The following is a 23,754-nucleotide window of genomic DNA, read 5'->3' on the forward strand; positions in this document are numbered from 1 at the left end:
AACAGTCCTGTGACTCCTCACTAGGACTACCTTGGCCAAGATTTTGCTAAATTAAAATATGACTGTACACAGCTCCTGAACTAGAGTGGTCAATCCCATCTTGACACACGCACCGACAAGTCAAGTACTTGACTACACCCAGCAGCCTTCCGTCACTGAATTAGAAATTCAGGTAGTCCAGTGCCTAAGTGCAGTGAGTTACTTGCATGTCACTGTGGCAGTCTCAAGTCGGAGGGACAGTTATACCCATATCCTATCGGAGCAAATCTTGACAGTAGAAAAAGCTCCAAAGTCGGTCACGTTCAGTGCAGATGTACCCTTACATCTCATTTGTATGCCATACCAGTGTCTCCACACTCCTTGGTTAAGAGGACAACCAACCCATATGGCAGACAATAACCTATGCTTGATAAACGTTGTTGTCCTTGGTAACAACGTATCATTTGGTCACGAACAGGTTTAAGGACTAAACGACAAATCCTCCTTTGTTGAGTCTAAATAGTCCTAAGGACTTCACCACAACACAGGAGTTCATTAGAAGATGAAACAATTTGTGATGAAAAATACTAAAATAACTTTTATTAATTTATAATTCATATACTAATACAAGAAAGAGAACAACCATCAACAGGCTGACGATTGGCTTTGGGACACTATTCCCAATAATCTCCCACTTGGCCTAAAGCCAATCGGTGCAGTATCTAATGTCCATCTTCGACTTGAAGTCGTCAAACTCCTTCACCATAATGGCTTTAGTGAATGGGTCGGTCAGATTCTTTTTTTCATCGATCTTCTGAAGGTCGATGTCACCTCTATCCATGATTTCCTGGATAAGATGGTAGCGGCGCAGAATATGTTTCATCCACTGGTGTGCCTTTGGGTCCTTCGCCTGAGTAATGGCTCCAGAGCTATCACAATAGAGCAGAACTGGACCAACAAGGGAGGGTGCTACTTCGAGCTTAATGATGAATTTTCTCTGCCACACCACTTCTTTGGCAGCATCTGATGCAATGACATACTCTGCCTCGCAAACTGAATCAGCCACAGTGTGCTGCTTGGAACTCTTCCAGCAAACAGCCCCTCTATTAAGGGTAAAAATAAATCCCGACACACTCTTGCTATCATCGTGATCAAACTGGAAACTGTAAACCCTATAAGTCTCAAGTCTGATTCACCATAAACAAGGCACTGGTCCTTAGTATTTCTTAAATACTTCAAGATGGTTTTAACAACCTTCCAGTGATTTTTCTCTGGATCAGATTGGTATCTACTCACTACCCTAGTGAGTATGCCACATCTGATCGTGTACATGTCATGACGTACATGATAGATCCCACTACCGAAGCATATGAAATTCTACCCATATGCTCTCTCTCTTGAGGTGTTGTCGGACAATCCCTCTTTGAGAGAGAAATTTCATGGCCTATCGGTAGATAGCCTTTCTTGAAATTCTCTATGCTGAACCTCTTCAGCATAGTATCAATGTACGTGAACTGGGATAAGCCAAGCAACCTTTTAGATCTATCCCTATAGATCCTCATCCTTAGGATGTAGGAAGCTTCTCCCAGATCCTTCATGGAGAACTGTGATGACAGTCAAATCTTTATTCCCTGTAATGCAGGGACACCATTCCTGATTAAGAGAATGTCATCCACATACAATACAAGAAATACCACTACTGGACCATTAGCCCACTTATAAATGCAGGGCTTTCTTCATTCTTAACGAAGCCATACGTTTTGATCATCTTATCAAAACATATGTTCCAACTTTGCAATGCCTGCTTAAGTCCATAAATGGACCTCTATAGCCTGCACACCTTAGACTCATCTGTGGATGTGAACCCTTCAGGTTGTATCATATACACCTCTTCATCCAGCTCTCCATTTAGGAAAGCTATCTTCACATCCATCTGTCAGATTTCATGGTCTAGATGGGCAGCTATCGCAAGCATAATCCGAATAGATTTGAGTATTGCCTCAGGAGAAAACGTCTCGTCATAGTCTATACCACAACGTTGATGATATCCCTTGACAACCAGACGGGCTTTATAGGTCTCCACCTTTCTGTCTGCACCCCTCTTCCTCTTGAAGACCCACTTACACCCTATGGGTTTTACTCCTTCGGGTGGGTCCACCAATATCCACATATCATTGACCTTCATGGACTCCATTTCATATTTCATGGTCTCTAGCCATTTCTGAGAGACAGATCTCTGCATTGCATCCATGTAGGTAATCGGATCCTCATCATTTTCATCAAGTTCGACAGGATCGTCGTCTCAGACTAAGAAATCATAGTATCTATCCGGTTGACGTGGTACTCTACTAGACCGCCTTAAGGGTGCAGAAGCAATGGGCTCCGGATCTGATCTAACCAAATTTGGTTCAGGTTCAGCAATCTGTGTCGGATTTTTTACTTGTCGAACTTTCTCAAGTTCGACCTTAGAGGCAACAGTCCCTTCACCAAGGAACTTCTTTTCCAAAAAGATTGCCTTAAGGCTGACAAACACCTTTTGCTCATCCGCTAGGTAGAAATAATACCCTTTGGTCTCTTTTGGGTACCCTATGAAATAACACTTGTCAGACCTAGGTCCAAGCTTGTCCATAATTAAACGTTTAACATAAGCCAGACACCCCCAAATCCTAAGGTGCGAAAGTACTGGCTTACGTCCTATCCATATCTCATAAGACATTTTGGTTACAGACTTACTCAGAACCCTATTTAGAAGGTAACAAGCCGATTCGAGTGCATATCCCTAGAGGAAGATTGGCAGACTAGCAAACCCCATCATGGATCGAACCATGTCCAACAAGATCCGATTCCTCCTTTTAGACACAACATTATGCTATGGTGTTCCAGGAGGAGTCCATTGAGAGAGAATCCCATTCTCCCCAAGATATGTCAGAAATTCATTGAAAAGATATTCACCTCCTCGATCAAATCGAAGAGTTTTAATACACTTCCCAATTTATTTTTCTACCTCACTTCAGAATAGTTTGAACATTTCAAATGACTCTGACTTATGCTTCATTAAGTATACATACCCATACCTCGATAGGTCATCTGTGAAGGTTATGAAGTAGAAATATCCACCTCTTGCACTTGAGCTCATGGGTCCACATACATCAGAATGTATCAGACCCAAGAGTTCACTGGCTCACTCATCTTTTTCAGTAAAAGGTGATTTGGTCATCTTTCCAAGAAGACAGAACTTACAGGTTGGAAGTGATTCACAATCACCAACTTCAAGAATTCCTTCTTGAGCCAACCTGTTTATCCTGTTCTTATTGATATGACCTAGCCTACAGTGCCAAAGGAAGACTTCTGACATATTATCTATTCTAGGGTGTTTATCGGAGGTTTGAACCATATTAACAGGCTATGATAGTAAGTAAATTTTATTATTTAGTTGTCCAACAAATATTGTAACACCATTCAAAATGATATTGTAAACATTTCTTTTATTAAAAATTCATAACTGTACATGATCAAAAGGCCTACAGAAATAATATTTAATAAAAAACTTAGACAATAGTGATATTCACTCAAAATTATATTACGAGAGTTGATTACAAGGTTCATGATTCCTAAAGCTAGAACTGAAACTTTGCTTCCATCTCCAATGTTCAGGAACCTCTCGCCTTCATCAAATCTCCTACTGACCCGCAGACCCTGCATCGAATTACAGATATGATAAAGGCTTCTGGTATCCAATATCTAGGCAGTAGTATCACTGATGGAAAAGTTGCATGGTGTTATCATATAATTACCTTGCTTCTTCTTCAGCTTGTTCGGGTCCAGGGAGGCAATGTATAGAGGACAGTTCCTTTTTCAGTATCCCTACTTCTTGCAAAAGAAGCACTCCGCCTGGCTCTGGTCGGGCTTGCACTTTTTGGTCTGACCCTGTGCAGACGTCCCAGCATGCGGCTGCACCTTTTTATTCTTCTTCTTCTTATTCTTCTTCCCTTTCTTAAAGGGTCGATGACTAGAAGAAGACCCTCCCACAACATTCACTGACTCCTTATGGAGCTGGTGGTCCTTCTCAAAGTTTTGCAGCAACCCCAACAAGCCGTGGTAGTTCACTGCAGGCTTTGTCATCCGAAAATGAGTAAGGAAGGGGAAGAAGGACTTGGGCAAAGAATTAAGGATCGCATCCTTACCGAGCTACACGTGCAAGGGAAAGCCCAGTTTACTTAGGTGTTCAATCATTTCGATCATGTACAGTACATGATCAGTGACTGAGGCCCCATCCCTCATCCGAGCATTGAAAATGGTACAACTAGTTTTGTACCTTTCAACATCGTCAAGCGTGCCAAAAGAGTCGTTCAACATTTAAAGCATCACCTATGGTTGGGTATTTTCGAACCTACGACTGAACTCATCATTCATTGCCGCCAGCATTATGCATCGAACGGTGGTGCGATCGTTAAGCCACTTCTTGGTAAGTATCTTGGACCATCCCTCTAGCGTTCGGGGCTGGCTCCTCAGATGCCGGATCCGTTACTACATAAAGGATCCGCTCATGCTCAAGGATGAGTTTCAATTTTTGATACCAGCTATCGAAATTAGGTCCCATGAGCTTGTCATTATCTAATAACATCGGAGTGATAGGATAGTGGCCATAGCTACATAAAAGAAAATCAGACCTTTATTAGTATATAAATTATTAATACTAAAGATTTGGACTTTAGTCTAAAGTTTCTTCCAGTATTTTTATGAACTGGTAGCCTCAACCTCCAATTCGAGGAATTACTTTAATTCCTTAGTGGGTACTAGAATCCACACAGACTACACACGAGCCCAACTTTGGTTGGTCAACCCATGTGCATCTATGGGTAGGTTCATAACCAGTTATTTCTCTAAACAACTTCTAGTAATTAATTTTATCCCAGAACCTAATCAGTAGGCTTTGGCCTCCACTGAAAAGATCTGGTTAGGTCCAACCATTAACATGATTTGCTTTGGTGAATCTGACCAATAAATGATCAGGCCCGACTTTGGTTGGCCAACCTGGCCACCATCAGAAAGACTCAACCAAATGATCATATTATGAATGATAATTCCATTAGTCAATAAGCACCAGGCCTTTGGGCCTCCAGTGATTATTAAACTAATGGACTCATTATCACTCACTTAATGGGAGGCTATGACTTAGTTATCACTATAACTTAATCATTTTTAGGGACCTAATAATTTTGAAAGATTTTATTAAAGGATAGAAGAGAAAAAATTAACTAGTCAATTTCAATCCTCCCACTGACTTCACTAAGTCAGATTAAAAAAGATTTAATTAAAGCCAGCATTAGGAGCACCTATATCAGTCACACTGATTTACCTAATGACATGGGTGAGCCCTAATCATCAAGTGATCTAATCAAAACCTAACTCACCAAGTTGGCCAGGTAAGTGAGATCAGTGGAAGGGATATGCCATTAACTCGTCAGAGATCGAATCAATGCGAGTAGCTCCCAGTTAAAAACCACTGGTCAGACTGTCGAACTTACCTTAGACACCAACCGGTTCATTAGTTTTAATTTGATCAACTTAGTAAATAGGGTTCTACCGCGTAGCCATGAATTAAGTTATCTTGGTCTAGTTAAAGACATGGACCCATTCAACTACAACTATTGGATTTGAGTCTAGAGTGTCCTTGACCTAATCTAATTCAACTTTTGATTAGATTTGACCAATTACTCTAATTTAGTCCATTTCTTTAAGCTAACCTTAGTTCTAACCCAATTATGGACCTAATCCATCTAACCCATTGACCCACAAGTTTATGCAATTGTCTTAGATCTTAATTCATAATTCTAGACCAACTAGACAACACTTAATTCTTTTAATTAAGTATTTGGGCTGATGGGTCAGGGTTTGGCATTTCAAAAATAATTTTTAAATTTGAAAGGTTTTATTTTCTATTCACCAAATGTGTTGACTCATTTTACAAACTGATCAGCACATTTCATAAACAGCAATCCTATTGCTAATTACATAACAGAAAATAACTCAATCAAAATAAATCATGAATATTTTTTTAGATCTAATTTGACACATTCATGATAAATTTTACAATTGAACCTTTACAATTAAGTCCTTTCGCTGCTTCATCTGCATGGGATATAATCGCTCGGCACCCCTACCACCATAGAAGAACCCCATCGAATGGGAGGAGAGGGCCTTTAAACCCTACTTTTCTCCTATGACCGGATGACCATGGCAACCAACTCAATTAGACTACTTGCTACTTGGATCAAGTATATCTAAATATACCAATTTCAAAATTTAAATTTCAAATTTTAAATTTCAAACAAATTTCAAATTTCAAATTTTAAAATTTTGAATTTTAAATTTTGAATTTTAAATTTTGAATTTCAAATTTGAATTTTCAAACAAATTTCAAATTTCAAATTTTAAATTTCAAATTTTTGAATTTTGAATTTTAAAATTTAAAATTCAAATTTTAAATTTTGAATTTTAAAATCTAAATTCAAATTTCAAATTTAACTTTTGGATTACTACTTAATCTATGCATGCAAATGTATATCATATTTTAGAACCCGCTCTGATACCATTTGAAGTGAATTTTAGTGCAGGGGTAAAATGATAATTTTGAAACTTTTTTAAAATTATAATTTTACAGTAAAAATTATTAATTAATCTAATTAATTAACATGTATTAACTCTACACAAAGATCTAAATATGATATATATAGCATACATTTAAATTTAGAATTTTGAATTCTACAGTAAACATTTTACTGTTATGTGTTCAGAACACATTACCTTCATGCAGGTTGTCGATTGTTGCAGTTTGATCACCGTCGGAAAGGTCTAATTATTGCAATATAACCACACAGTATGTCTGGCCTCTGTAGATCATCCACATGAAGCTTTCGATCTGATCGGCTCCTCACGAATGCTAGTTCATTGCAGAACCCTTTCGATGGCCAATGCTGATCGAACTCCTTCGATCGGTGTCTGTCGACTTCTCGGATGCTCTGGATCATAAACAAAGATAGTAGAAAGGTTGATGAAGCTCTCCCTAAAGTTTGGTGGACTCACGACACTCGTAGCTCACCTTCTCACTTCCCGAACCCTAGATAGAAACCCTAGGGTACTCTCAAAAAAACCCTGTGCCCTTTCTGTTTCTTTTCTTTTCTCTTCTTTTCCTTTCTTTTCTCATGCAGAAGGCTTTTCTCACGCCACCCTTTCTCTCTAGGATCAGATATCGCATGCCCCAGCTTCTCTTTCTTTATAAAATAGTGCAAGACCGCATCTTTTCAGTGTTTTCACCGCATGAGAGGATAAAGCTAGGTGGTTGCTCACTTGAATTCAAATCGAATTTGAATTCAAATGCCAACCAACCTATCCTTATCCACTCAAGGTATGAGAAGAGAAGGGGCGTGGGTTCTTTGTGCATAGAGAGTTTGCACGAGAAACTTTTTCTCGTGTAGAGAATGGGGCGCATAAAAGGATAAGGTGGCGCATGGATTAGTTGCCCATTCAAATTCAAACATTATTTGAATTTGAATGGCCAACCAACCTTATCATTATCCACACAAGTGGCATACAAGGGAGGGCGTGGGAAGGCTTCTGTGTGAGAGAAAATTCACAAGAACTTGTTTCTCATGAATTCAAATAGGTGCAGGTGGGTGAGGTGGCGCAGGGAGATAAGTCAAAGTGGTTTCAAATATTAAATCAACCTAATTGAACCAACCTTATTAAAATAGGTTAGGCACAATTAGACTAAGTTAAACCCAACACAATTAGACTTAATTAGGCTCAATAAAATCTTAATCAAATCAAGAATTGACTAAGTCCAACCCCTGATCAGATCAGGGATCAAACCACCTCGGCGATTAGGTCAACTCTTAACCTAATCGGGTCAAACCCAACTGAATCCAATTCAATTGGAGTTGATCCAAAAATAATTACTCAATCAAATTAAGTTAATTAGTGATCAAATCACTAATTAAAGTTCTCATAAATATTGAGTCCAAATCCGATGGACAATCAGGCATCAAAGTCCATCGATATGAAATCTTGATTGAAGAGTCCCAAACCAGTGGGACTCTTGACCCCGGTATCCAAAATGTGTGAAACTCATGATCAGAGAATCCTGATTCTCGATAACAGAGTTCTAGACATGTAGGACTTAGAGTCCCTGAGCATTAGGACTCTTGGTCAAAGAGTCCCAGTCCAGTGGGACTCTTCACCAGCCATCGGATCAGATAGGAACCTCTAATGTGTGTGACCCCGCAGGTTCGAACCTAAGCCGATAGCACAGGAACTAATTCCTGTACTAATCGAAGTGACCATCTAGTAATGGTACCCGATGTCTGGATAGGTTGAATAGTCACAATCGCAACATTCAGAACCTACGCGAATATGGTTACTATATAATTCATCCCTTTTGACCCCTGTGTATAGGACAACTCAGGGTTAAACTGTCAACCCTGATCAGATCATTCGAATCGTGCTCAACTCAAATAGTTCTGTGACTCTTCACTAAGACTACCCTGGCCAAGGTTTTGCTAAATTGAAACACGACTGTACACAGCTCCTGAACTGGAGTGGTCAATCCCATCTTGACACATGCAGCGACAAGTCAAGTACTTGACTATACCCAATAGCCTTCTGTCACTAAATTAGAAATTCAGGTAGTTCAGTGCCTAAGTGAAGTGAGTTGCTTGCAAGTCACTGTGGCAGTCTCAGGTCGGAGGGATAGTTATACCCATATCCCATCGGAGTAAATCTTGACAGCAAAAAAAGCTCCAGAGTCGATCACGTACAGTGCAGATGTACCCTTACATCTCACCTGTATGCCATATCAATGTCTCCACACTCTTTGGTTAAGAGGACAACCAACCCATATGGCAGACAATGACCTATGCTTGATAAACATTGTTGTCTTTGGTAACAACGTATCATTTGGTCGTGAACAGGTTTAAGGACTAAACGACAAATCCTGCTTTGTCGAGTCTAAATAGTCCTAAGGACGTCACCATAACACAGGAGTTCATTAGAAGATGAAATAATTTATGATGAAAAATATCAAAATAATTTTTATTAATTTATAATTCATATACTAATACAAGAAAGAGCACAACCGTCAACAGGCTGACGATTGGCTTTGGGATACTATTCCCAATAGTAAGTTCTTATTAGAAAATAATTTTTCAAGAGAAAAAGTAAATACAACTCTTTTTATAAAAAGAAAAGATGAAAAAATTCTAGTTATACAAATATATGTTGATGATATTATATTTGGATCTACTAATGAAGCTTTATACCAAGAATTTGCCAAGCTCATGCAGGGAGAGTTCAAGAGGAGCATGATGGGAGAACTCACCTTCTTCCTCAGACTCCAGATCAAGCAAATGAAGGAAGGGATCTCCATTATCCCAAGTAAATATATAAGAGAACTATTAAAAAAAATTGAAATAGAGAGCTCCAAAAGTGTAAGTACTCCTATGATCCCGTCCTGCAAATTAGATAAAGATGAACATGACAGGAATATTGACTCAAAGCTTTATAGAAGCATGATAGGATCTTTGTTATATCTTACTATCAGTAGACCTGATATAATGTTCGATGTATGTATGCTAGATTTCAATCAAATCCTAAGGAATCTCACTTAAATGCTATTAAAAAAAATTTTAAATACTTAAAAGAACATAAAACTTAGGACTTTGATTCTCTAAGCAATCTTCTATGGATTTAATAAGTTACTCAGATGTAGATTTTGTTGGATATAGGTTAGATAGAAAAAGTACTAGTGAAACTTGCCAATTTCTAGAAGTGAACTTAATCTCTTGGTTTAGCAAGAAGTAAAATTCGGTGGCATTGTCTATGGTTGAAACCGAGTATATTATAGTCGAAAGTTACTATACTCAAATCTTATGGATTAAGCAATAGCTCATAGATTTTAGAATTGAACTTAAAAATATTTTCATAAGATGTGATAATACTAGTACCATTAATTTGATCAAAAATCCAATCCAACACTCTAGGTCAAAATATATTGAAATTAGATATTATTTTATAAGAGAACATATTCAAAATAATGATGTAGCACTTGAATACATAAATACTGAAAAATAATTAACTGACATTTTTATCAAAGTATTAAATAAAAATAAATTTTATAAAATTAGAAGAGAATTAGGTATCTTAGATCTTTCTGCTTGATCTTCAATCATAATTTCACTTTCAAAATCTATCCAAAATCTTTTGACTTCATCATCTTTTAATTTTGATAGACATCTATCTTTTTATTGAGATTATTTTAAGTCAATTAAAAAAATTATCAGTGTTATTCAAATATGATCTTGAATTTTTTTTCATTGAAATTTTCTATCAAAATTTACTTGAACTCTATATGATCATCTCAAGTCGATACAAGTATTTTTATTTTTTTTATTTTAATTTTTTTCTTATTTTTGAATTATTTTTTCATTGCCTGATTTTTTTTGGATGGGACGACCCATGGGGCATCCCAATTATTCTGGCAAATGGATTTTGTGTGAGCCGACCCATTTAAATTTTGCTCTTAAAACCTAAGTTGGGCGACTCATTTTCTATGCTTCTTCCTTCTTTTCTCATCTCAAATCGAAATCCTTCTCCAAACTCTCCACTGGCCACAATTTCCTAAATCCATCCCCTTATCCACCTAAAAATCTTTGATTTCTACCTCAAAATCTAGGGTAAACACATCCTCTCGGCATATCTTTGAGCAAAACCCTCTCCTTCTTGCTCTCTATCAAAACCTTAAGTCCTAATCTCCAAAATCTAAGACAATCACCTCAAAATCCCTTACTTCTCTTCATTTCCATCCATCCTTCATCCCCCTTTATTCTCTTGATCGATTCTCTTACTCTCATTGGGACAATAGCCCCCAATATATGGTTGCCACAGAGAAGCAAGTCAATGAGATTTTTGGAGGCTGAAGAAAAAAGGAAGAAGACTACTCAAGTTTCAATTCAAGCCTCTCCTCCCATAACCCCAAGTAAGATCTCTCTGTCTGCAAGAAAGGTTACCTTAGGAAGAAATATTGATTTTCAGTTCTTAAGAAGTAATGGATTTACTATTGATGAAAAATTAATCAAACAAGGGTGAAGATTTTTTTGTAGTTTGTCTGAGCCCGTATACATTGATCTGATCAAGGAGTTTTATTCTAATCTAGTTTTCACTGGTGGGGTTCTAAGATCAATAGTTAAAGGTGTCTAAATTATACTAAATGCTTCAAGGCTGGATAGACTTTTTCAGATGCCCTGTGAAGGTAGTTGCCTCGATGAGCTTTCAAGGAAAGACATCAGGCTCAGGACCATCTTAGGAAGAGAGGATGTGGAGGGGTTCATGAAAATTGAGACTAAAGATTTGAGTGTGGAGATGAGATTGCTCCACCCCATGATTTTTAAGATTTTCTTCCCCAGAGAGGGTAGATATGATTTGATGACTGGTTGAGGCATTTGTTTGATGCACCATGTAGTCTCTGAATCTCCACTAAATCTGCCATTCCTAATGATTGATACCATGAGGGAAGCCTTGAATAGATCCAAGGCTCTCTTGCCCTATAGTATGGATCTTACAGTGATATTTAGGGAGTCTGGAGTAAGCTTTGAGGGGGAGGTTATTTGCAGATTATCGAATACTAACATCTACAACGACCACTCTCTTCGATGCATGGGATTTATCAGAGTGGATGGTCATTGGACCAAGGGACGAGGAGCTGCAATCAAGGAGGAGGAGGAGGAGGAGGAGCATACTGAGGGGGAGGGTCCCTCATCACCACCTGAGCCCAGGCAGAGCCCTGATGTTCACTTTGTATCGGAGCCTGAGGCAGGACCCTCAGTCAATGCACCCCCATCTACGAGCCGTGCCATGCCATCTTCTTTTATTATGGGGGAGGATGAGACGAAATTGTTAGCTAAGCGAGTAGTAGGTATTCTCTCCATCCAGCAGCAGCAGCTCCAGAAGTAGGTCCTTCAGCAGCTCCATCAGTTTCAGCAGTATCAGCAGCAAATCCTCCAGCATGTGTAGCAACAACAGCAGTATCATCCACCTTAATCGAGTTCTTTTTCTGCCTCTTCCTCAGATCTCTCAGTAGTGCCACACATTTTCGCACTGGTACAGCTTTTATCTGATCTGAGCTCCAGAGACTGGAGAGTGTAGAGAGCTCCATGCTCAGGTTTAATGGCAGGATCTTTGATATTGAGAGGAAAATCAGTCTGATATTGGATTCACTATCAGCAGGAGCGAGCACATCGAACAGCTCTTCATCTCAGTTAGCTGATCTAGCTCAAGAGGTTGAGAGACTCCATTGCTTGCTTCGATCAACACTCTCTTCGATGTATGGGATTTATCAGAGTGGATGGTCATTGGACCAAGGGATGAGGAGCTGCAATCAAGGAGGAGGAGGAGGAGGAGGAGCATACTGAGGGGGAGGGTCCCTCATCACCACCTGAGCCCAGGCAGAGCCCTGATGTTCACTTTGTATCAGAGCCTGAGGCAGGACCCTCAGTCAATGCACCCCCATCTACGAGCCGTGCCATGCCATCTTCTTTTAGTATGGGGGAGGATGAGACGAAATTGTTAGCTAAGTGAGTAGTAGGTATTCTCTCCATCCAGCAGCAGCAGTTCCAGAAGTAGGTCCTTCAGCAGCTCCATCAGTTTCAGCAGTATCAGCAGCAAATCCTCCAGCAGGTGTAGCAACAACAGCAGTATCATCCACCTCAATCGAGTTCTTTTTCTGCCTCTTCCTCAGATCTCTCAGTAGTGCCACACATTTCCTCACTGGTACAGCTTTTATCTGATCTGAGCTCCAGAGACTGGAGAGTGTAGAGAGCTCCATGCTCAGGTTTAATGGCAGGATCTTTGATATTGAGAGAAAAATCAGTCTGATATTGGATTTACTATCAGCAGGAGCGAGCACATCGAACAGCTCTTCACCTCAGTTAGCTGATCTAGCTTAAGAGGTTGAGAGACTCCATTGCTTGCTTCGATCAACACTTGAGCTGATCTGGATTAATATCAGACTCGAAGGACTTTGTTTCCTATGATCTTGAGGGGCTCAGAGTTTCAATGAGAGGAGTCCTATCCCAACTAGATGCCATTAGGACTCAGCTTCAGTCCAGACCCTCTATATCCAGTGAGCTCACTTTTGTTCAGCCTATCGCCTTTTGTCCTCCGACATCTTCTACTCGAACTAGACCATCTAGTCGAGGCTGAAGCTGATTCTATTTTAGTTGTTTTGATCTTGAGCTCGATGCCCATGCTCCCTGATCTAATCATTTTATAGTAGCAATTTTAGGTTACATACTACTTATTTGTTGTATTTTATTTTAGTAGTTGAATGTATGAGAGGCTTATGCTCATAGATATATATTATGACTTGATCATTGTAATGAATGAATGTACTTGACCTTGTAACCTCTTATTTTGTTGTAATTAATGTATGAGGTTACTATTATCATTACTTTATATGGCCAACCTCTATTTATATGTGAATGAATGAATATCTATTACATTTAAAATTACTCTGATACCTGATGTACCATCATAGCTCATTAAAAATCTTACTCTCTTTAGTCCATTTTTGATGATGTCAAAAAGGGAGAGAAAGTAGTCTATCTTGAATTTTTGTGAAACTTTTTGAATTTTGCTCTAATACATGTTAGATGTGTGCCCTAGATGCCAAATCGGCTGACATATTCCTGTACAGATCTAAAGATAAATTTATAATTTTGACTATAAATGAATAAAAGGATTATTCTTCTATCACATTGTGTACATTGTGTCTGTGATACATCCTTTGAGTTAGTAGGAATGTAAATTCATATTTTCAGGAGTTGAAAATTTAAGGCATGAATTTACATAACTAACTCATAAACAGCTCCTGACCATAAGATCATCACGAGGATGGTGATCGATTTGGAAGGTTGGTGTATGATCGCTTTCTTAGGATAGATGTGTCTTGAGTCTACAGTGTGGAGACACCGGAGCAAGAGTATAGGTATTCATTAAGAATGAGAGTACTGAGCATGACCATATTGAGCAGTCATAAAGAAGTCTACCTTCTCGTCGATGACTAGCTCGATGCTGCAGTTGTGTGTCTAGTTCTTTGACCTGAGGTGCATCGACAGTTCACCTTGAGTGTGTTATAGTTTGACTACACCATAACTCGATCTCTTAGCCATTCAAAATCTTGAGGTGTATGTTGGCTGTAGCATATTCATTGTAGGAACTAGGTTGCACCAAGATGGGATCTATCAACCTCAGTAGATGAGAGGAGTAGTCCTATGATAATTGAAAGATCGAGTCCTTAAGCCCATGGCCATGGCAGAGTAAAATAATAGAAAAAAATTTTTTATTAAGATTTCACATCAGACTCGGATCGATCGATTAACTCATATGACTGATGTTGGGTTTGACGAGTTCACCTTAACCCTAATTCAGTTGGGACTCATGATAGAGGAACTCAATCACACAGGTAACTGCATCGAGAGGTTCATCTTCAGTTCTAATGGGTTGCCACCACATAGTGTTAGGTGTCACTAGTGGATTTTGGGAGCAATTAGAATGATATTGATGATGGATCATTCTAATTGTCTGAATCAGAAGAGTTCTGGTCCATCGAAAGGAGTTTCGATGATGTCGATGATGAGATCATGACATGTCTCATTACCATACGAAATTGAACCTAACTGGGTCACACAAATAAGAATTAGGGTCTGGATGTCATCAATTGGGCTAACCCAATTGATTTGGATTAGATCCAATTAGGTTCAAAGAAATCATGCTAGCACACGATTGAGCCTAACTTTCTCCTCGTGTAATCTTTTCTGTCTCTACTGAGTCAAATATGATTTGACTCATCCAGAGAACCTTAGAAAGATTTCTCTCAGCCTAAATTAAGCTTGTCCAGCTCAAAAAAGGCTTGTCTTAATTCATGAGATGAATTTAAGACAACACCTACTAATTCCTAGCACCTGCCAATTTCATTTTAGGACATCTGTCAAAAATTGACATATGGGTCTTAAACTGAAGAAGGCTCATTGGAGGATTTTTGTGGAGTATCCACATGCCAAAACTCAATTGAATTGAGTGCCATAATCAGATTATGGCATAAGCCCAATTGGATTAAAGTGGGCGCCTCAAATGGATAAGAACCAAAGAGTCCTGATAAACATGGACTCTTTGGCATCACCTTGATTGAGCTTATCCAATGTTGGGCCAACTTAGGAGAGAGGATGAGATTCTTATCTGATGTGATCAAATGACATCACTCCATCAATCAAATTTTTTTCAAAATTTATTGGAATTTTCTGATTGGTTGAATGATGTGGCACTGTGCAGCATACAGGGTCTATATAAATCCTGCTGCGCCTAGGGTTTCGTGGAAGAAATTATTTTATACACAAAACCCAATAGCTGCCACCTCCTCCCCTCTTCTCCATGTCTTCCCTGCTCTCCTTACTCCCCTCTTCACATCCAAAGAGTTGGACATCCATCTGGTAAAGATCCAAGGCGTGGTGATGCCTGGAACAGAAGACTACAGGACATCTTCGACAAGCTGCTGCTCCAACTTCAGAAGGAGTTCTAAAGTAAAGTGAGGAGTATGACTTTGCTTGGGAGCATCAGCCTAGTAGGCAAAACCAGGTGGCCGATGCATTGAGTCGGCGCCAAACCGAAGAGGTGACTGCTGCAGCAATGGTGCAAATCCAGGGAGATCTACTGCAGCGAGTCAAGGAGCAAGCGCCATCTGATCCAGAATATCAATGCTTGGTACAGCAAGTCGGGATGGCTTGGTGTGGCGTTATTGGTTGGAATCAGATCTGCTGCACTCTAGAGGTAACAGATTATATGTCCCTCTTGGTGCAGGATTACGGGAGGAAATCTTGAAGGAATGCCACGACAGCACGTGGGCTGGTCATCCGGGTCGCGAACGGATGCTGGCTTTGGTGGAGCGTAGTTATTATTGGCCGCGCATGGAGCAGGATGTCGAGCATATGTCAAGACATGTCTTGTGTGCCAACAAGACAAGGTGGAGAGGCGGCGTGCAGCAAGATTGCTTCAGCCACTGCCCATCCCAGAGAAGCCGTGGGTGTCAGTCAGCATGGACTTCATCAGCGGTTTTCCTTTGGTGGATGGAATGGCATCGGTCATGGTTGTGGTGGACCGATTCTCCAAATATGGGGTGTTCATCCCGACCCCAAAAGCATGCTCAGCAGAGGTGGCTGTAGAGCTCTTCTACAAATAGGTGGTCAAGTACTTCGGCTTACCGGAGGACATTGTGAGCGACCGTGATGCGCGCTTCACAGGGCGGTTTTGGACGGCACTCTTCAGCTTGATGGGGACCAATCTGAAGTTTTCCACCGCCAATCATCCTCAAACGGATGGCCAGACGGAGACGGTCAACGGCCTACTTGAGGAGTATCTGCGGCACTTTGTCACAGCCAACCAAAAGAATTGGCTGGAATTGATGGACTCAGCGCAGTTTTGCTACAACCTGCACAAGTCTTCGGCCACAGGTATGAGCCCTTTTGAGTTAGCAATGGGGCATCAGCCCTTAACTTTTCATGAAGTTGCCAGGAGTAGATCACAGGGTAGGTGCCCAACAGCCTACCGATATGCACGATCGAAGCAGGAGCTTTTCGAAGCAGCGCAAGACAGTCTTTACAAAGCAGCTTGATGCATGAAGAAATATGCGGATCGAGGAAGGCGTGGTCGGGAGTTCCAGGTTGGGGATCAGGTATTGCTAAAGCTGACTCCCCAGATTTGGAAGAAAATCAGTAGCAAGACGGTGCATCGGGGTCTAGTTCCCAAGTACGACGGGCCATTTGAGATCGTCAAGAAGGTTGGTGCAGTGGCATACCGATTACAGCTGCCCGCCAGATTGAAGATCCATCCGACTTTCCATGTGAGCTTCTTGAAGCCATTTTACCAAGACGGTGGTGAAGGAGTGCCTTCACGGCGACAGATGAAGCGTGCCCCTCCGACAGTCAAAATGGAGTACACATGCGAGGTGGAGAAAATACTTGATCGTCGGGTCTTGGGGCAAAGCAAGAAGAATAGGAGGGTGGAGTACTTGGTGAAGTGGAGTGGAGTTCCAGACAATGAGACCAGCTGGGAGAAGAAGACTTCCCTCTGGCAATTCGAGCAGTAGGTACATGAGTTTTTAGCTTCCCGGCCAACAGGGACGTTGGCTTCATCAAGTGGGTGAGGTTTGTCTCAGGGCTGAAGCCTTGGACACGGGCTTGGCACAAGCGCAGGCGGCACCGTGCCATGCCTTGCTACGCGGTGGGGCTCGACGCAGCATTGTGCGCAGGGAGGGTGCACATCTTCGGGATGGCACAACGAAGGAGCGCACGACATGGCGATGATGCGTGGCATGGGTGCGCAAGCTAGGCGCACCTCGGCCTGGGTTCGGTCGGAAGGACTCGGCTCTGTCTGCGGGCATGGGCGTGGCATAGCTCGGGCACAGGCGCGGCACTGCATGGATGCAGGTGCGGCACTGCTTGCGGGCACGGATGTGATTGCTCGGGCAGGGCACAGCTCAACGTGGGGGAACGTGCGCAGGAGCCATGCACGCAGAAAGCGGAGGAGTGCGCGCGTGCAGGGGTAAAATGATAATTTTAAAACTTTTTCAAAATCACTATTTTACTATAAAAATTATTAATTAATTAATTAATTAACATGTGTTTACCCTACACTAGGATCTAAATATGATATATAGCATGCATGTATTTAAATTTGAAATTCAAATTTGAACAGTAAATAATTTACTGTTATATGTTCAAAACACATTACCTTTGTGTGGGTAATCGATCGTCATAATCTGATCATCGTCGGGAGGGTCTGATCATCGTAATGCAGCCACACAATATGTCTGACCTCTGTGGATCGTCCACACGAAGCTCCCGATTTGATCGGCTCCTTACGAATGCTAGTTCGTGACTGCACCTTTTTGATGGTCGATGTTGATCGAACTCCTTCGATCGATGTCTGCTGACTTTTTGAATGCTCTGGATCATCAGCAAAGATGGTAGAGAGGTTGATGATGCTCTCCCTAAAGTTTGGTGGGCTCACAACACTCGTAGCTCACATTCTCACTTCCCGAACCCTAAGCCAAAATCCTAGGGTACACAAGAAAAGAGTGCGCCCACTTCTCTCTCCTTTTTTCTCTTCTTTTCTTTTCTTTTCTCATGCCAGAAACCTCTCTCATGCCACCCTTTTTTCTTTGATCATCTGTACGCACGCCCTCTCTTATCTCCTTTTTAAAATGATGCAAGACCGCATCTTTGCAGCATTTTTACCGTGTGAGAGGATAAAGATAAGTGGTTGCTCATTTGAATTCAAATCGAATTTGAATTCAAATGCCAACCAACTCATTCCTATCCACTCTACGCATGAGAAGATAGGAGGCATGGCTTCTCTTGTGCATGGAGAAGTTTCATGAGAAACTCTTTCTCATGTATGATAAGTGGCGCACAAGATGGATAAGGCAAGAAGGCGCAAGGGATAAGTTATCTATTTAAATTCAAACACCCTTTGAATTTGAATGGCTAACAAATCAAGTTTATCCAAAATTTGGCACACAAGTGTGGGATGAGATGCCTTCTGTGTGGGAGAAAATTCATGAGAAGTTGCTTCTCATGAATTCAAATGGGTGCTGAAGAAGTGAGGTGGCATAGGGAGAAAAGTCAAGGTGGTTTGAACCAAATTGAGCCAACCTAATCAAAATAGGTTAAGCACAATTAAAATAAATTAAATCCAACTTAATTAATCTTAATTAGGCTCAATAAAATCTTAATCAAATCAAGAATTGACTAAGTCCAACCTCTGATCAAGTCAGGACCAAACCACTTCGACGATTAGGTCAACACTTAACCTAATCGGGTCAAACCCAACTGAATCCAATTCAATTGGACTTGATCCAAAAATAATTACTCAATTAAATTGAGTTAATTAATGATCAAATTACTAATTAAACCTCTCATAAATACTGAATCCAAATTAGATGGGCAATCGGATATCAAAGTCCATCAATATGAAATCTTGATCGAAGAGTCCCAAACTAGTGAGACTCTTGACCCCGGTACCCAAAATGTATGGGACTCATGATCAAAGAATCTTGATTCTCGATCACAGAGTCTCAGACATGTAGGACTCATAGTCCACGAGCATTAGGACTCTTCATCAGCCATCAGATCAGATAGGAACCTCTAATGTGTGTGACCCCGCAGATTCGAACCTAAGTCGGTAGCACAAAAACCAATTCTTGTACTAATCGAAGTGCCCATCTAGCAATGATACCCGATGTCTGGATAGCTCGAATAGTTACAATCACAATACTCAGAACCTATGTGAATATGGTTACTGTATAATTCATCCCTTTTGACCCCTGTGTATAGGACGACTCAGGGTTAAACTGTCACCCCTGATTAGATCATCCGAATCGTGCTCAACTCAAATAGTCCTGTGACTCTTCACTAGGACTATCCTAGCCAAAATTTTGCTAAATTGAAATATGACTGCACACAGCTCCTGAACTGGAGTGGTCAATCCCATCTTGACACACGCACCAACAAGTCAAGTACTTGACTACATCCAGTAGCCTTCCGTCACTGAATTAGAAATTCAGATAGTCCAATGCCTAAGTGCAGTGAGTTGCTTACAAGTCACCGTGGTGGTCTCAGGTCGGAGGGACAGTTATACCCATATCTCATCGGAGCAAATCTTGACAATAGAAATAGCTCCGGAGTCGGTCATGTTCAGTGCAGATGTACCCTTACATCTCACCTGTATGCCATACCAGTGTCTCCACACTCATTGGTTAAGAGGATAACCAACCTATATGGCACACAACAACCTATGCTTGATAAACGTTATTGTCCTTGGTAACAACGTATCATTTGGTCACGAACAAGTTTAAGGACTAAACGATAAATCCTCCTTTATCGAGTCTAAATAGTCCAAAGGACTTCACCACAACACAGGAGTTCATTAGAAGATGAAACAATTTATGATGAAAAATATCAAAATAACTTTATTAATTTATAATTCATATACTAATACAAGAATGAGCACAACCATCAACAGGCTGACGATTGGCTTTGGAACACTATTCCCAACATGAAGTACTTTAAAATTAGATAAAGATCTGCTTTTTGGAGCATAGATTCACAAGGAGAAGATGTTCCAGATCCTACCTGAGTGGATACTGGTAGAGGCCAGGTGCTTGCGTGGCTACATCAGAACCTCAGACTGTGCAGAGATCATCTACAGGATAATCAGATTACCCTTGAGGTACTTCTTCTTTCATCATAGATTTAGATTTAATTTTAGATTTTAAATTTAAGATAATAAAATTAGATCTAAAGAATTAGATCTAAAATATATAGGATAAATTTTTTTAAAAAATTATTCTACCTCAGATTTGATGAAATCTGGAAGATCCTACGAGGAAAAGTGGTTTTCCTCCCTTCAAGTGGTATCAGAGCTAGGTTGTTGGCTCTATTTCAGATCTATTTTAGATCTGATTTTAATTTTAATTTATTTGATATTAAAAAATTTTAAATATCACATCAGATATGATAGATCTAAAATTAAAATATTTAAAATTATATCTAAGAAGATCTAACATGCATAAGATGCATGACTAGACTAGGATTAGTTGAATCCATGAATGGTCTTAAGTTTTATATTTTAATGAGATTAAAGTATGAATTAAATCTAATTTATTTTTTATTTTTTTGATACTATAAGTGTTATAATTAGATCAAAAAATAAAAAATATAATTTTAATTTTTTTATAAAATTGATCTGCAGTATGCCTAGACTAGTTGTAGAATTATTCTAGTAACTTGTCTAAAATAGATTTAATTTTGAATAGTTCAATTTAAATCTTGTTTTTTAGATATTACATGTGATGTATTAGATCTGAAAGCATATTAATTAGATTAATTTTTGATACATGAGATGTATGCAAAGCATGTATTAGTTAGATCTTAAATTGTATATGTGATATGTTAATTTAGATCTAACTAGTTTTGTAGTTAAATTTATATTTCTGATTAAGGTGTTCCTCATGGCCGTCCGATCATAAGAATAAAGTAGGATTTTAAGACCCTCTCTTTCCATTTAATGGGGTGTTCATATGATGTGTAAGGGTGCCACGCGTTCATTCTTAATCAGAAATCAAAACTTACTTTTCTGCAAAACTCTACATCTTGAAACCTTAGGATTTATTTTATATGTTTTATTTATGAACTTAAACTTAATTAATGAATTAAGCTTATAAAATTAAGTTAGATCTAAAATTGAAAATTTTATATCTAAGATATTTTCATAAAATTAGATTCGGGCTTGGGTAGCTCAATTAGGTCTAGCGGTTGATCAAACTGAATCAAGAGTTGGTTAGGTGGGATCATGAAAGCTAATAATTGACCAGCCTAATAGGATTAAGTCTGGGTCAAGGTCGAATCATATTTAGATATGACTCGATCAAGTTAAGACCTAATTTGGCTCAGTGGTTAGAGCCTGGATTGTAGACTAACCCAATTAGTTCTGGTTCGATAATTTGATATCTAAGGTAAGTTGGACAGATACGATCGACTAGTTTTGAATTGGGAGCTACTCGACTCGAATGCATTCTTATCGAGTTAATGGCATATCCCTCCCACCGGTCTCATTTATCTGGCCATATGTGTCGACTCAGTTCTGATTAGAGGTGGCTAACAATTCGAGCTAATCCATGCCACTAGGTTAGTCATAATTGTTATGATTATGTCAAGTCAAGTTTAATGAGACCTAAATCAAATCTCCCTAAAAAATATTAAGTCTAGGTCTTCCACCATTGTGGATGTGCGGGCCCTTTCTGGGGTTGATTATTCTCGACTGGTTACAGTGGCTTAGTTGCATCGGGAAGATGCAACCATATCCATTAGGCATTGGATGTACGGATTAGAGGATGGGTTGGGCTCAATATTTTAGATATGGTGAGGGACCCAATCAAGAATCTAGTTCGTGCAAATGGTGGGTTTGACTTAACTAAAGATTGGAGCAATATCCCAGACACGGTGAGCTTCATGAATTAGAGACCAAGTTTTGGGTGCACCATGATTAGAGAATTATTGGACAAGAGTCATCCACTCATCAGTTGACCCATCACCAATAACTGTTAGGTGAGGTGGTGAGCCAGTCGGTGAGACCGCACCACCCACTAAAAATCACTAATCACAGAGATTTTCACATCTCTACCTAGGGAGTGTAGGGATCTGAGAAAATAGTGGGAGCTAATTTGTTTAAAAATAAAATCCATAAATAAATTGGGTAAGTCTGATTACAAAATCTAACTAGAAACTCTTGACTCTCTACAGGAAACATGTTTGCGTCCAACCTCCTAACCAAAATACTAGACACCTACAGATTGACTGGATCTAATTTCAAAGACTGGTTGAGAAACTATAGAATTATTTTGGGTTTAAAAAACTGACTCATGTCTTGGACGAGGACCCACCTGCCATACCAACACGTCTGACTACTGAATAGAGAGCATCTCTGAAAAGGTGGATGGATGATGATAACAAAGCAAGGTACTACATGTTGGGTGCAATGTCTGATGACTTGCAGTGCCAACATGAGAACATTTTGACTACCCACCAAATGTTGGCTCACTTGCAAGAGTTGTTTGGTGAACAGAGTCGCACGGCCAAGTATCAAGTCTGTCAAAGATTTTTTAAGGCCAAGATGCATGATGGGCAGTCAGTCCAAGATCATTATTTGACAATGATCAAGGATCTTGAGCAGCTCGGTATCATCTTAGACAAGGATTTTCAGATTGATGTGATCCTTCAGTCTTTGTCCGATGCATATGGTCAGTTCATCATGAACTTTCATATGCATAAGATGTAGTGTACCTTGGCCGAGTTAATGAACATGCTGGTTACGACTGAGCTTTCAATGAAGGGTTCAAAAGGCTCAATTCTTACTGTGGAGCAGACTTCTTCCAAAAGAAAGTCTTTTGGAAAGAAAAAGAGGTCTGCGAAGAAGCAGAAGGTGGATGGCAAGAAGAAGAAGATAGAACCGAAAAAGAAGGCTGCTGATAAGGAAAAATATTTTCACTGCCATTCAGACGGCCATTGGAAGTGGAACTGTCCTCAGTACCTGGCCACCCTGAAGAACGAGAAGGATGGTCCTTCTAGAGGTATGCTCATTTTAGAGTCTAATCTTATGGTTTCTTCTGCATCCAGTTGGGTGCTTGACTCTGGTTCTAGTGCTCATTTGTGCACTTCTATACAAGATCTTGAGGAGAGCAGGAGGTGAGGGATGGGGAGATGATCCTATGCGTCGGGAATGAAGCAAGAGTTGCTGCTGTGGCCGTGGGAACCTACCCTCTGTGATTACTGTTAGGATTAGATTTATTTCTTAGAGATTGTTATTATGTACCTGCAGCAAGCAGGAATTTGATTTCTGTTTCATGTTTAGCACAAGAAGGCTATGTGATTAGCTTTCATAAGGACCATTATAATATTTTTTATGAAAATAATAAAGTTGCAGATGGTTTTCTTATTAACGATCTCTATCAGCTACATATTGATGTATCTGTATTTAATATTGAGCAAAATATGAATGCCATAGGAATTAAAAGGCCTAGAGATAGTCTAAATGATAGGTATCTGTGGCACCTAAGGCTAGGTCATATAGTGAAAGACAGGGTTAACAAATTAGAGAAATCCGAGCTATTGA

General features: G+C 39.8%; 1 protein-coding gene across 1 annotated transcript; it reads left to right on the forward strand.

Moving 5' to 3' along the window:
• Positions 1-16,699: 16,699 nt before the first annotated feature.
• LOC140855256 (uncharacterized) lies at positions 16,700-17,170 on the forward strand. Its single transcript, XM_073251123.1, has one exon. The coding sequence runs from the start codon at positions 16,700-16,702 to the stop codon at positions 17,168-17,170; it is 471 nt and encodes a 156-aa protein (XP_073107224.1).
• The last annotated feature ends 6,584 nt before the right edge of the window (positions 17,171-23,754 follow it).

Source organism: Elaeis guineensis, chromosome 2, assembly GCF_000442705.2.
Source record: "Elaeis guineensis isolate ETL-2024a chromosome 2, EG11, whole genome shotgun sequence".
Taxonomy (NCBI): domain Eukaryota; kingdom Viridiplantae; phylum Streptophyta; class Magnoliopsida; order Arecales; family Arecaceae; genus Elaeis; species Elaeis guineensis.

Excerpts from the sequence above, each read along its gene's own strand:
- LOC140855256 (XM_073251123.1), top strand. The coding sequence starts at position 16,700 with ATGAAGAAATATGCGGATCGAGGAAGGCGTGGTCGGGAGTTCCAGGTT.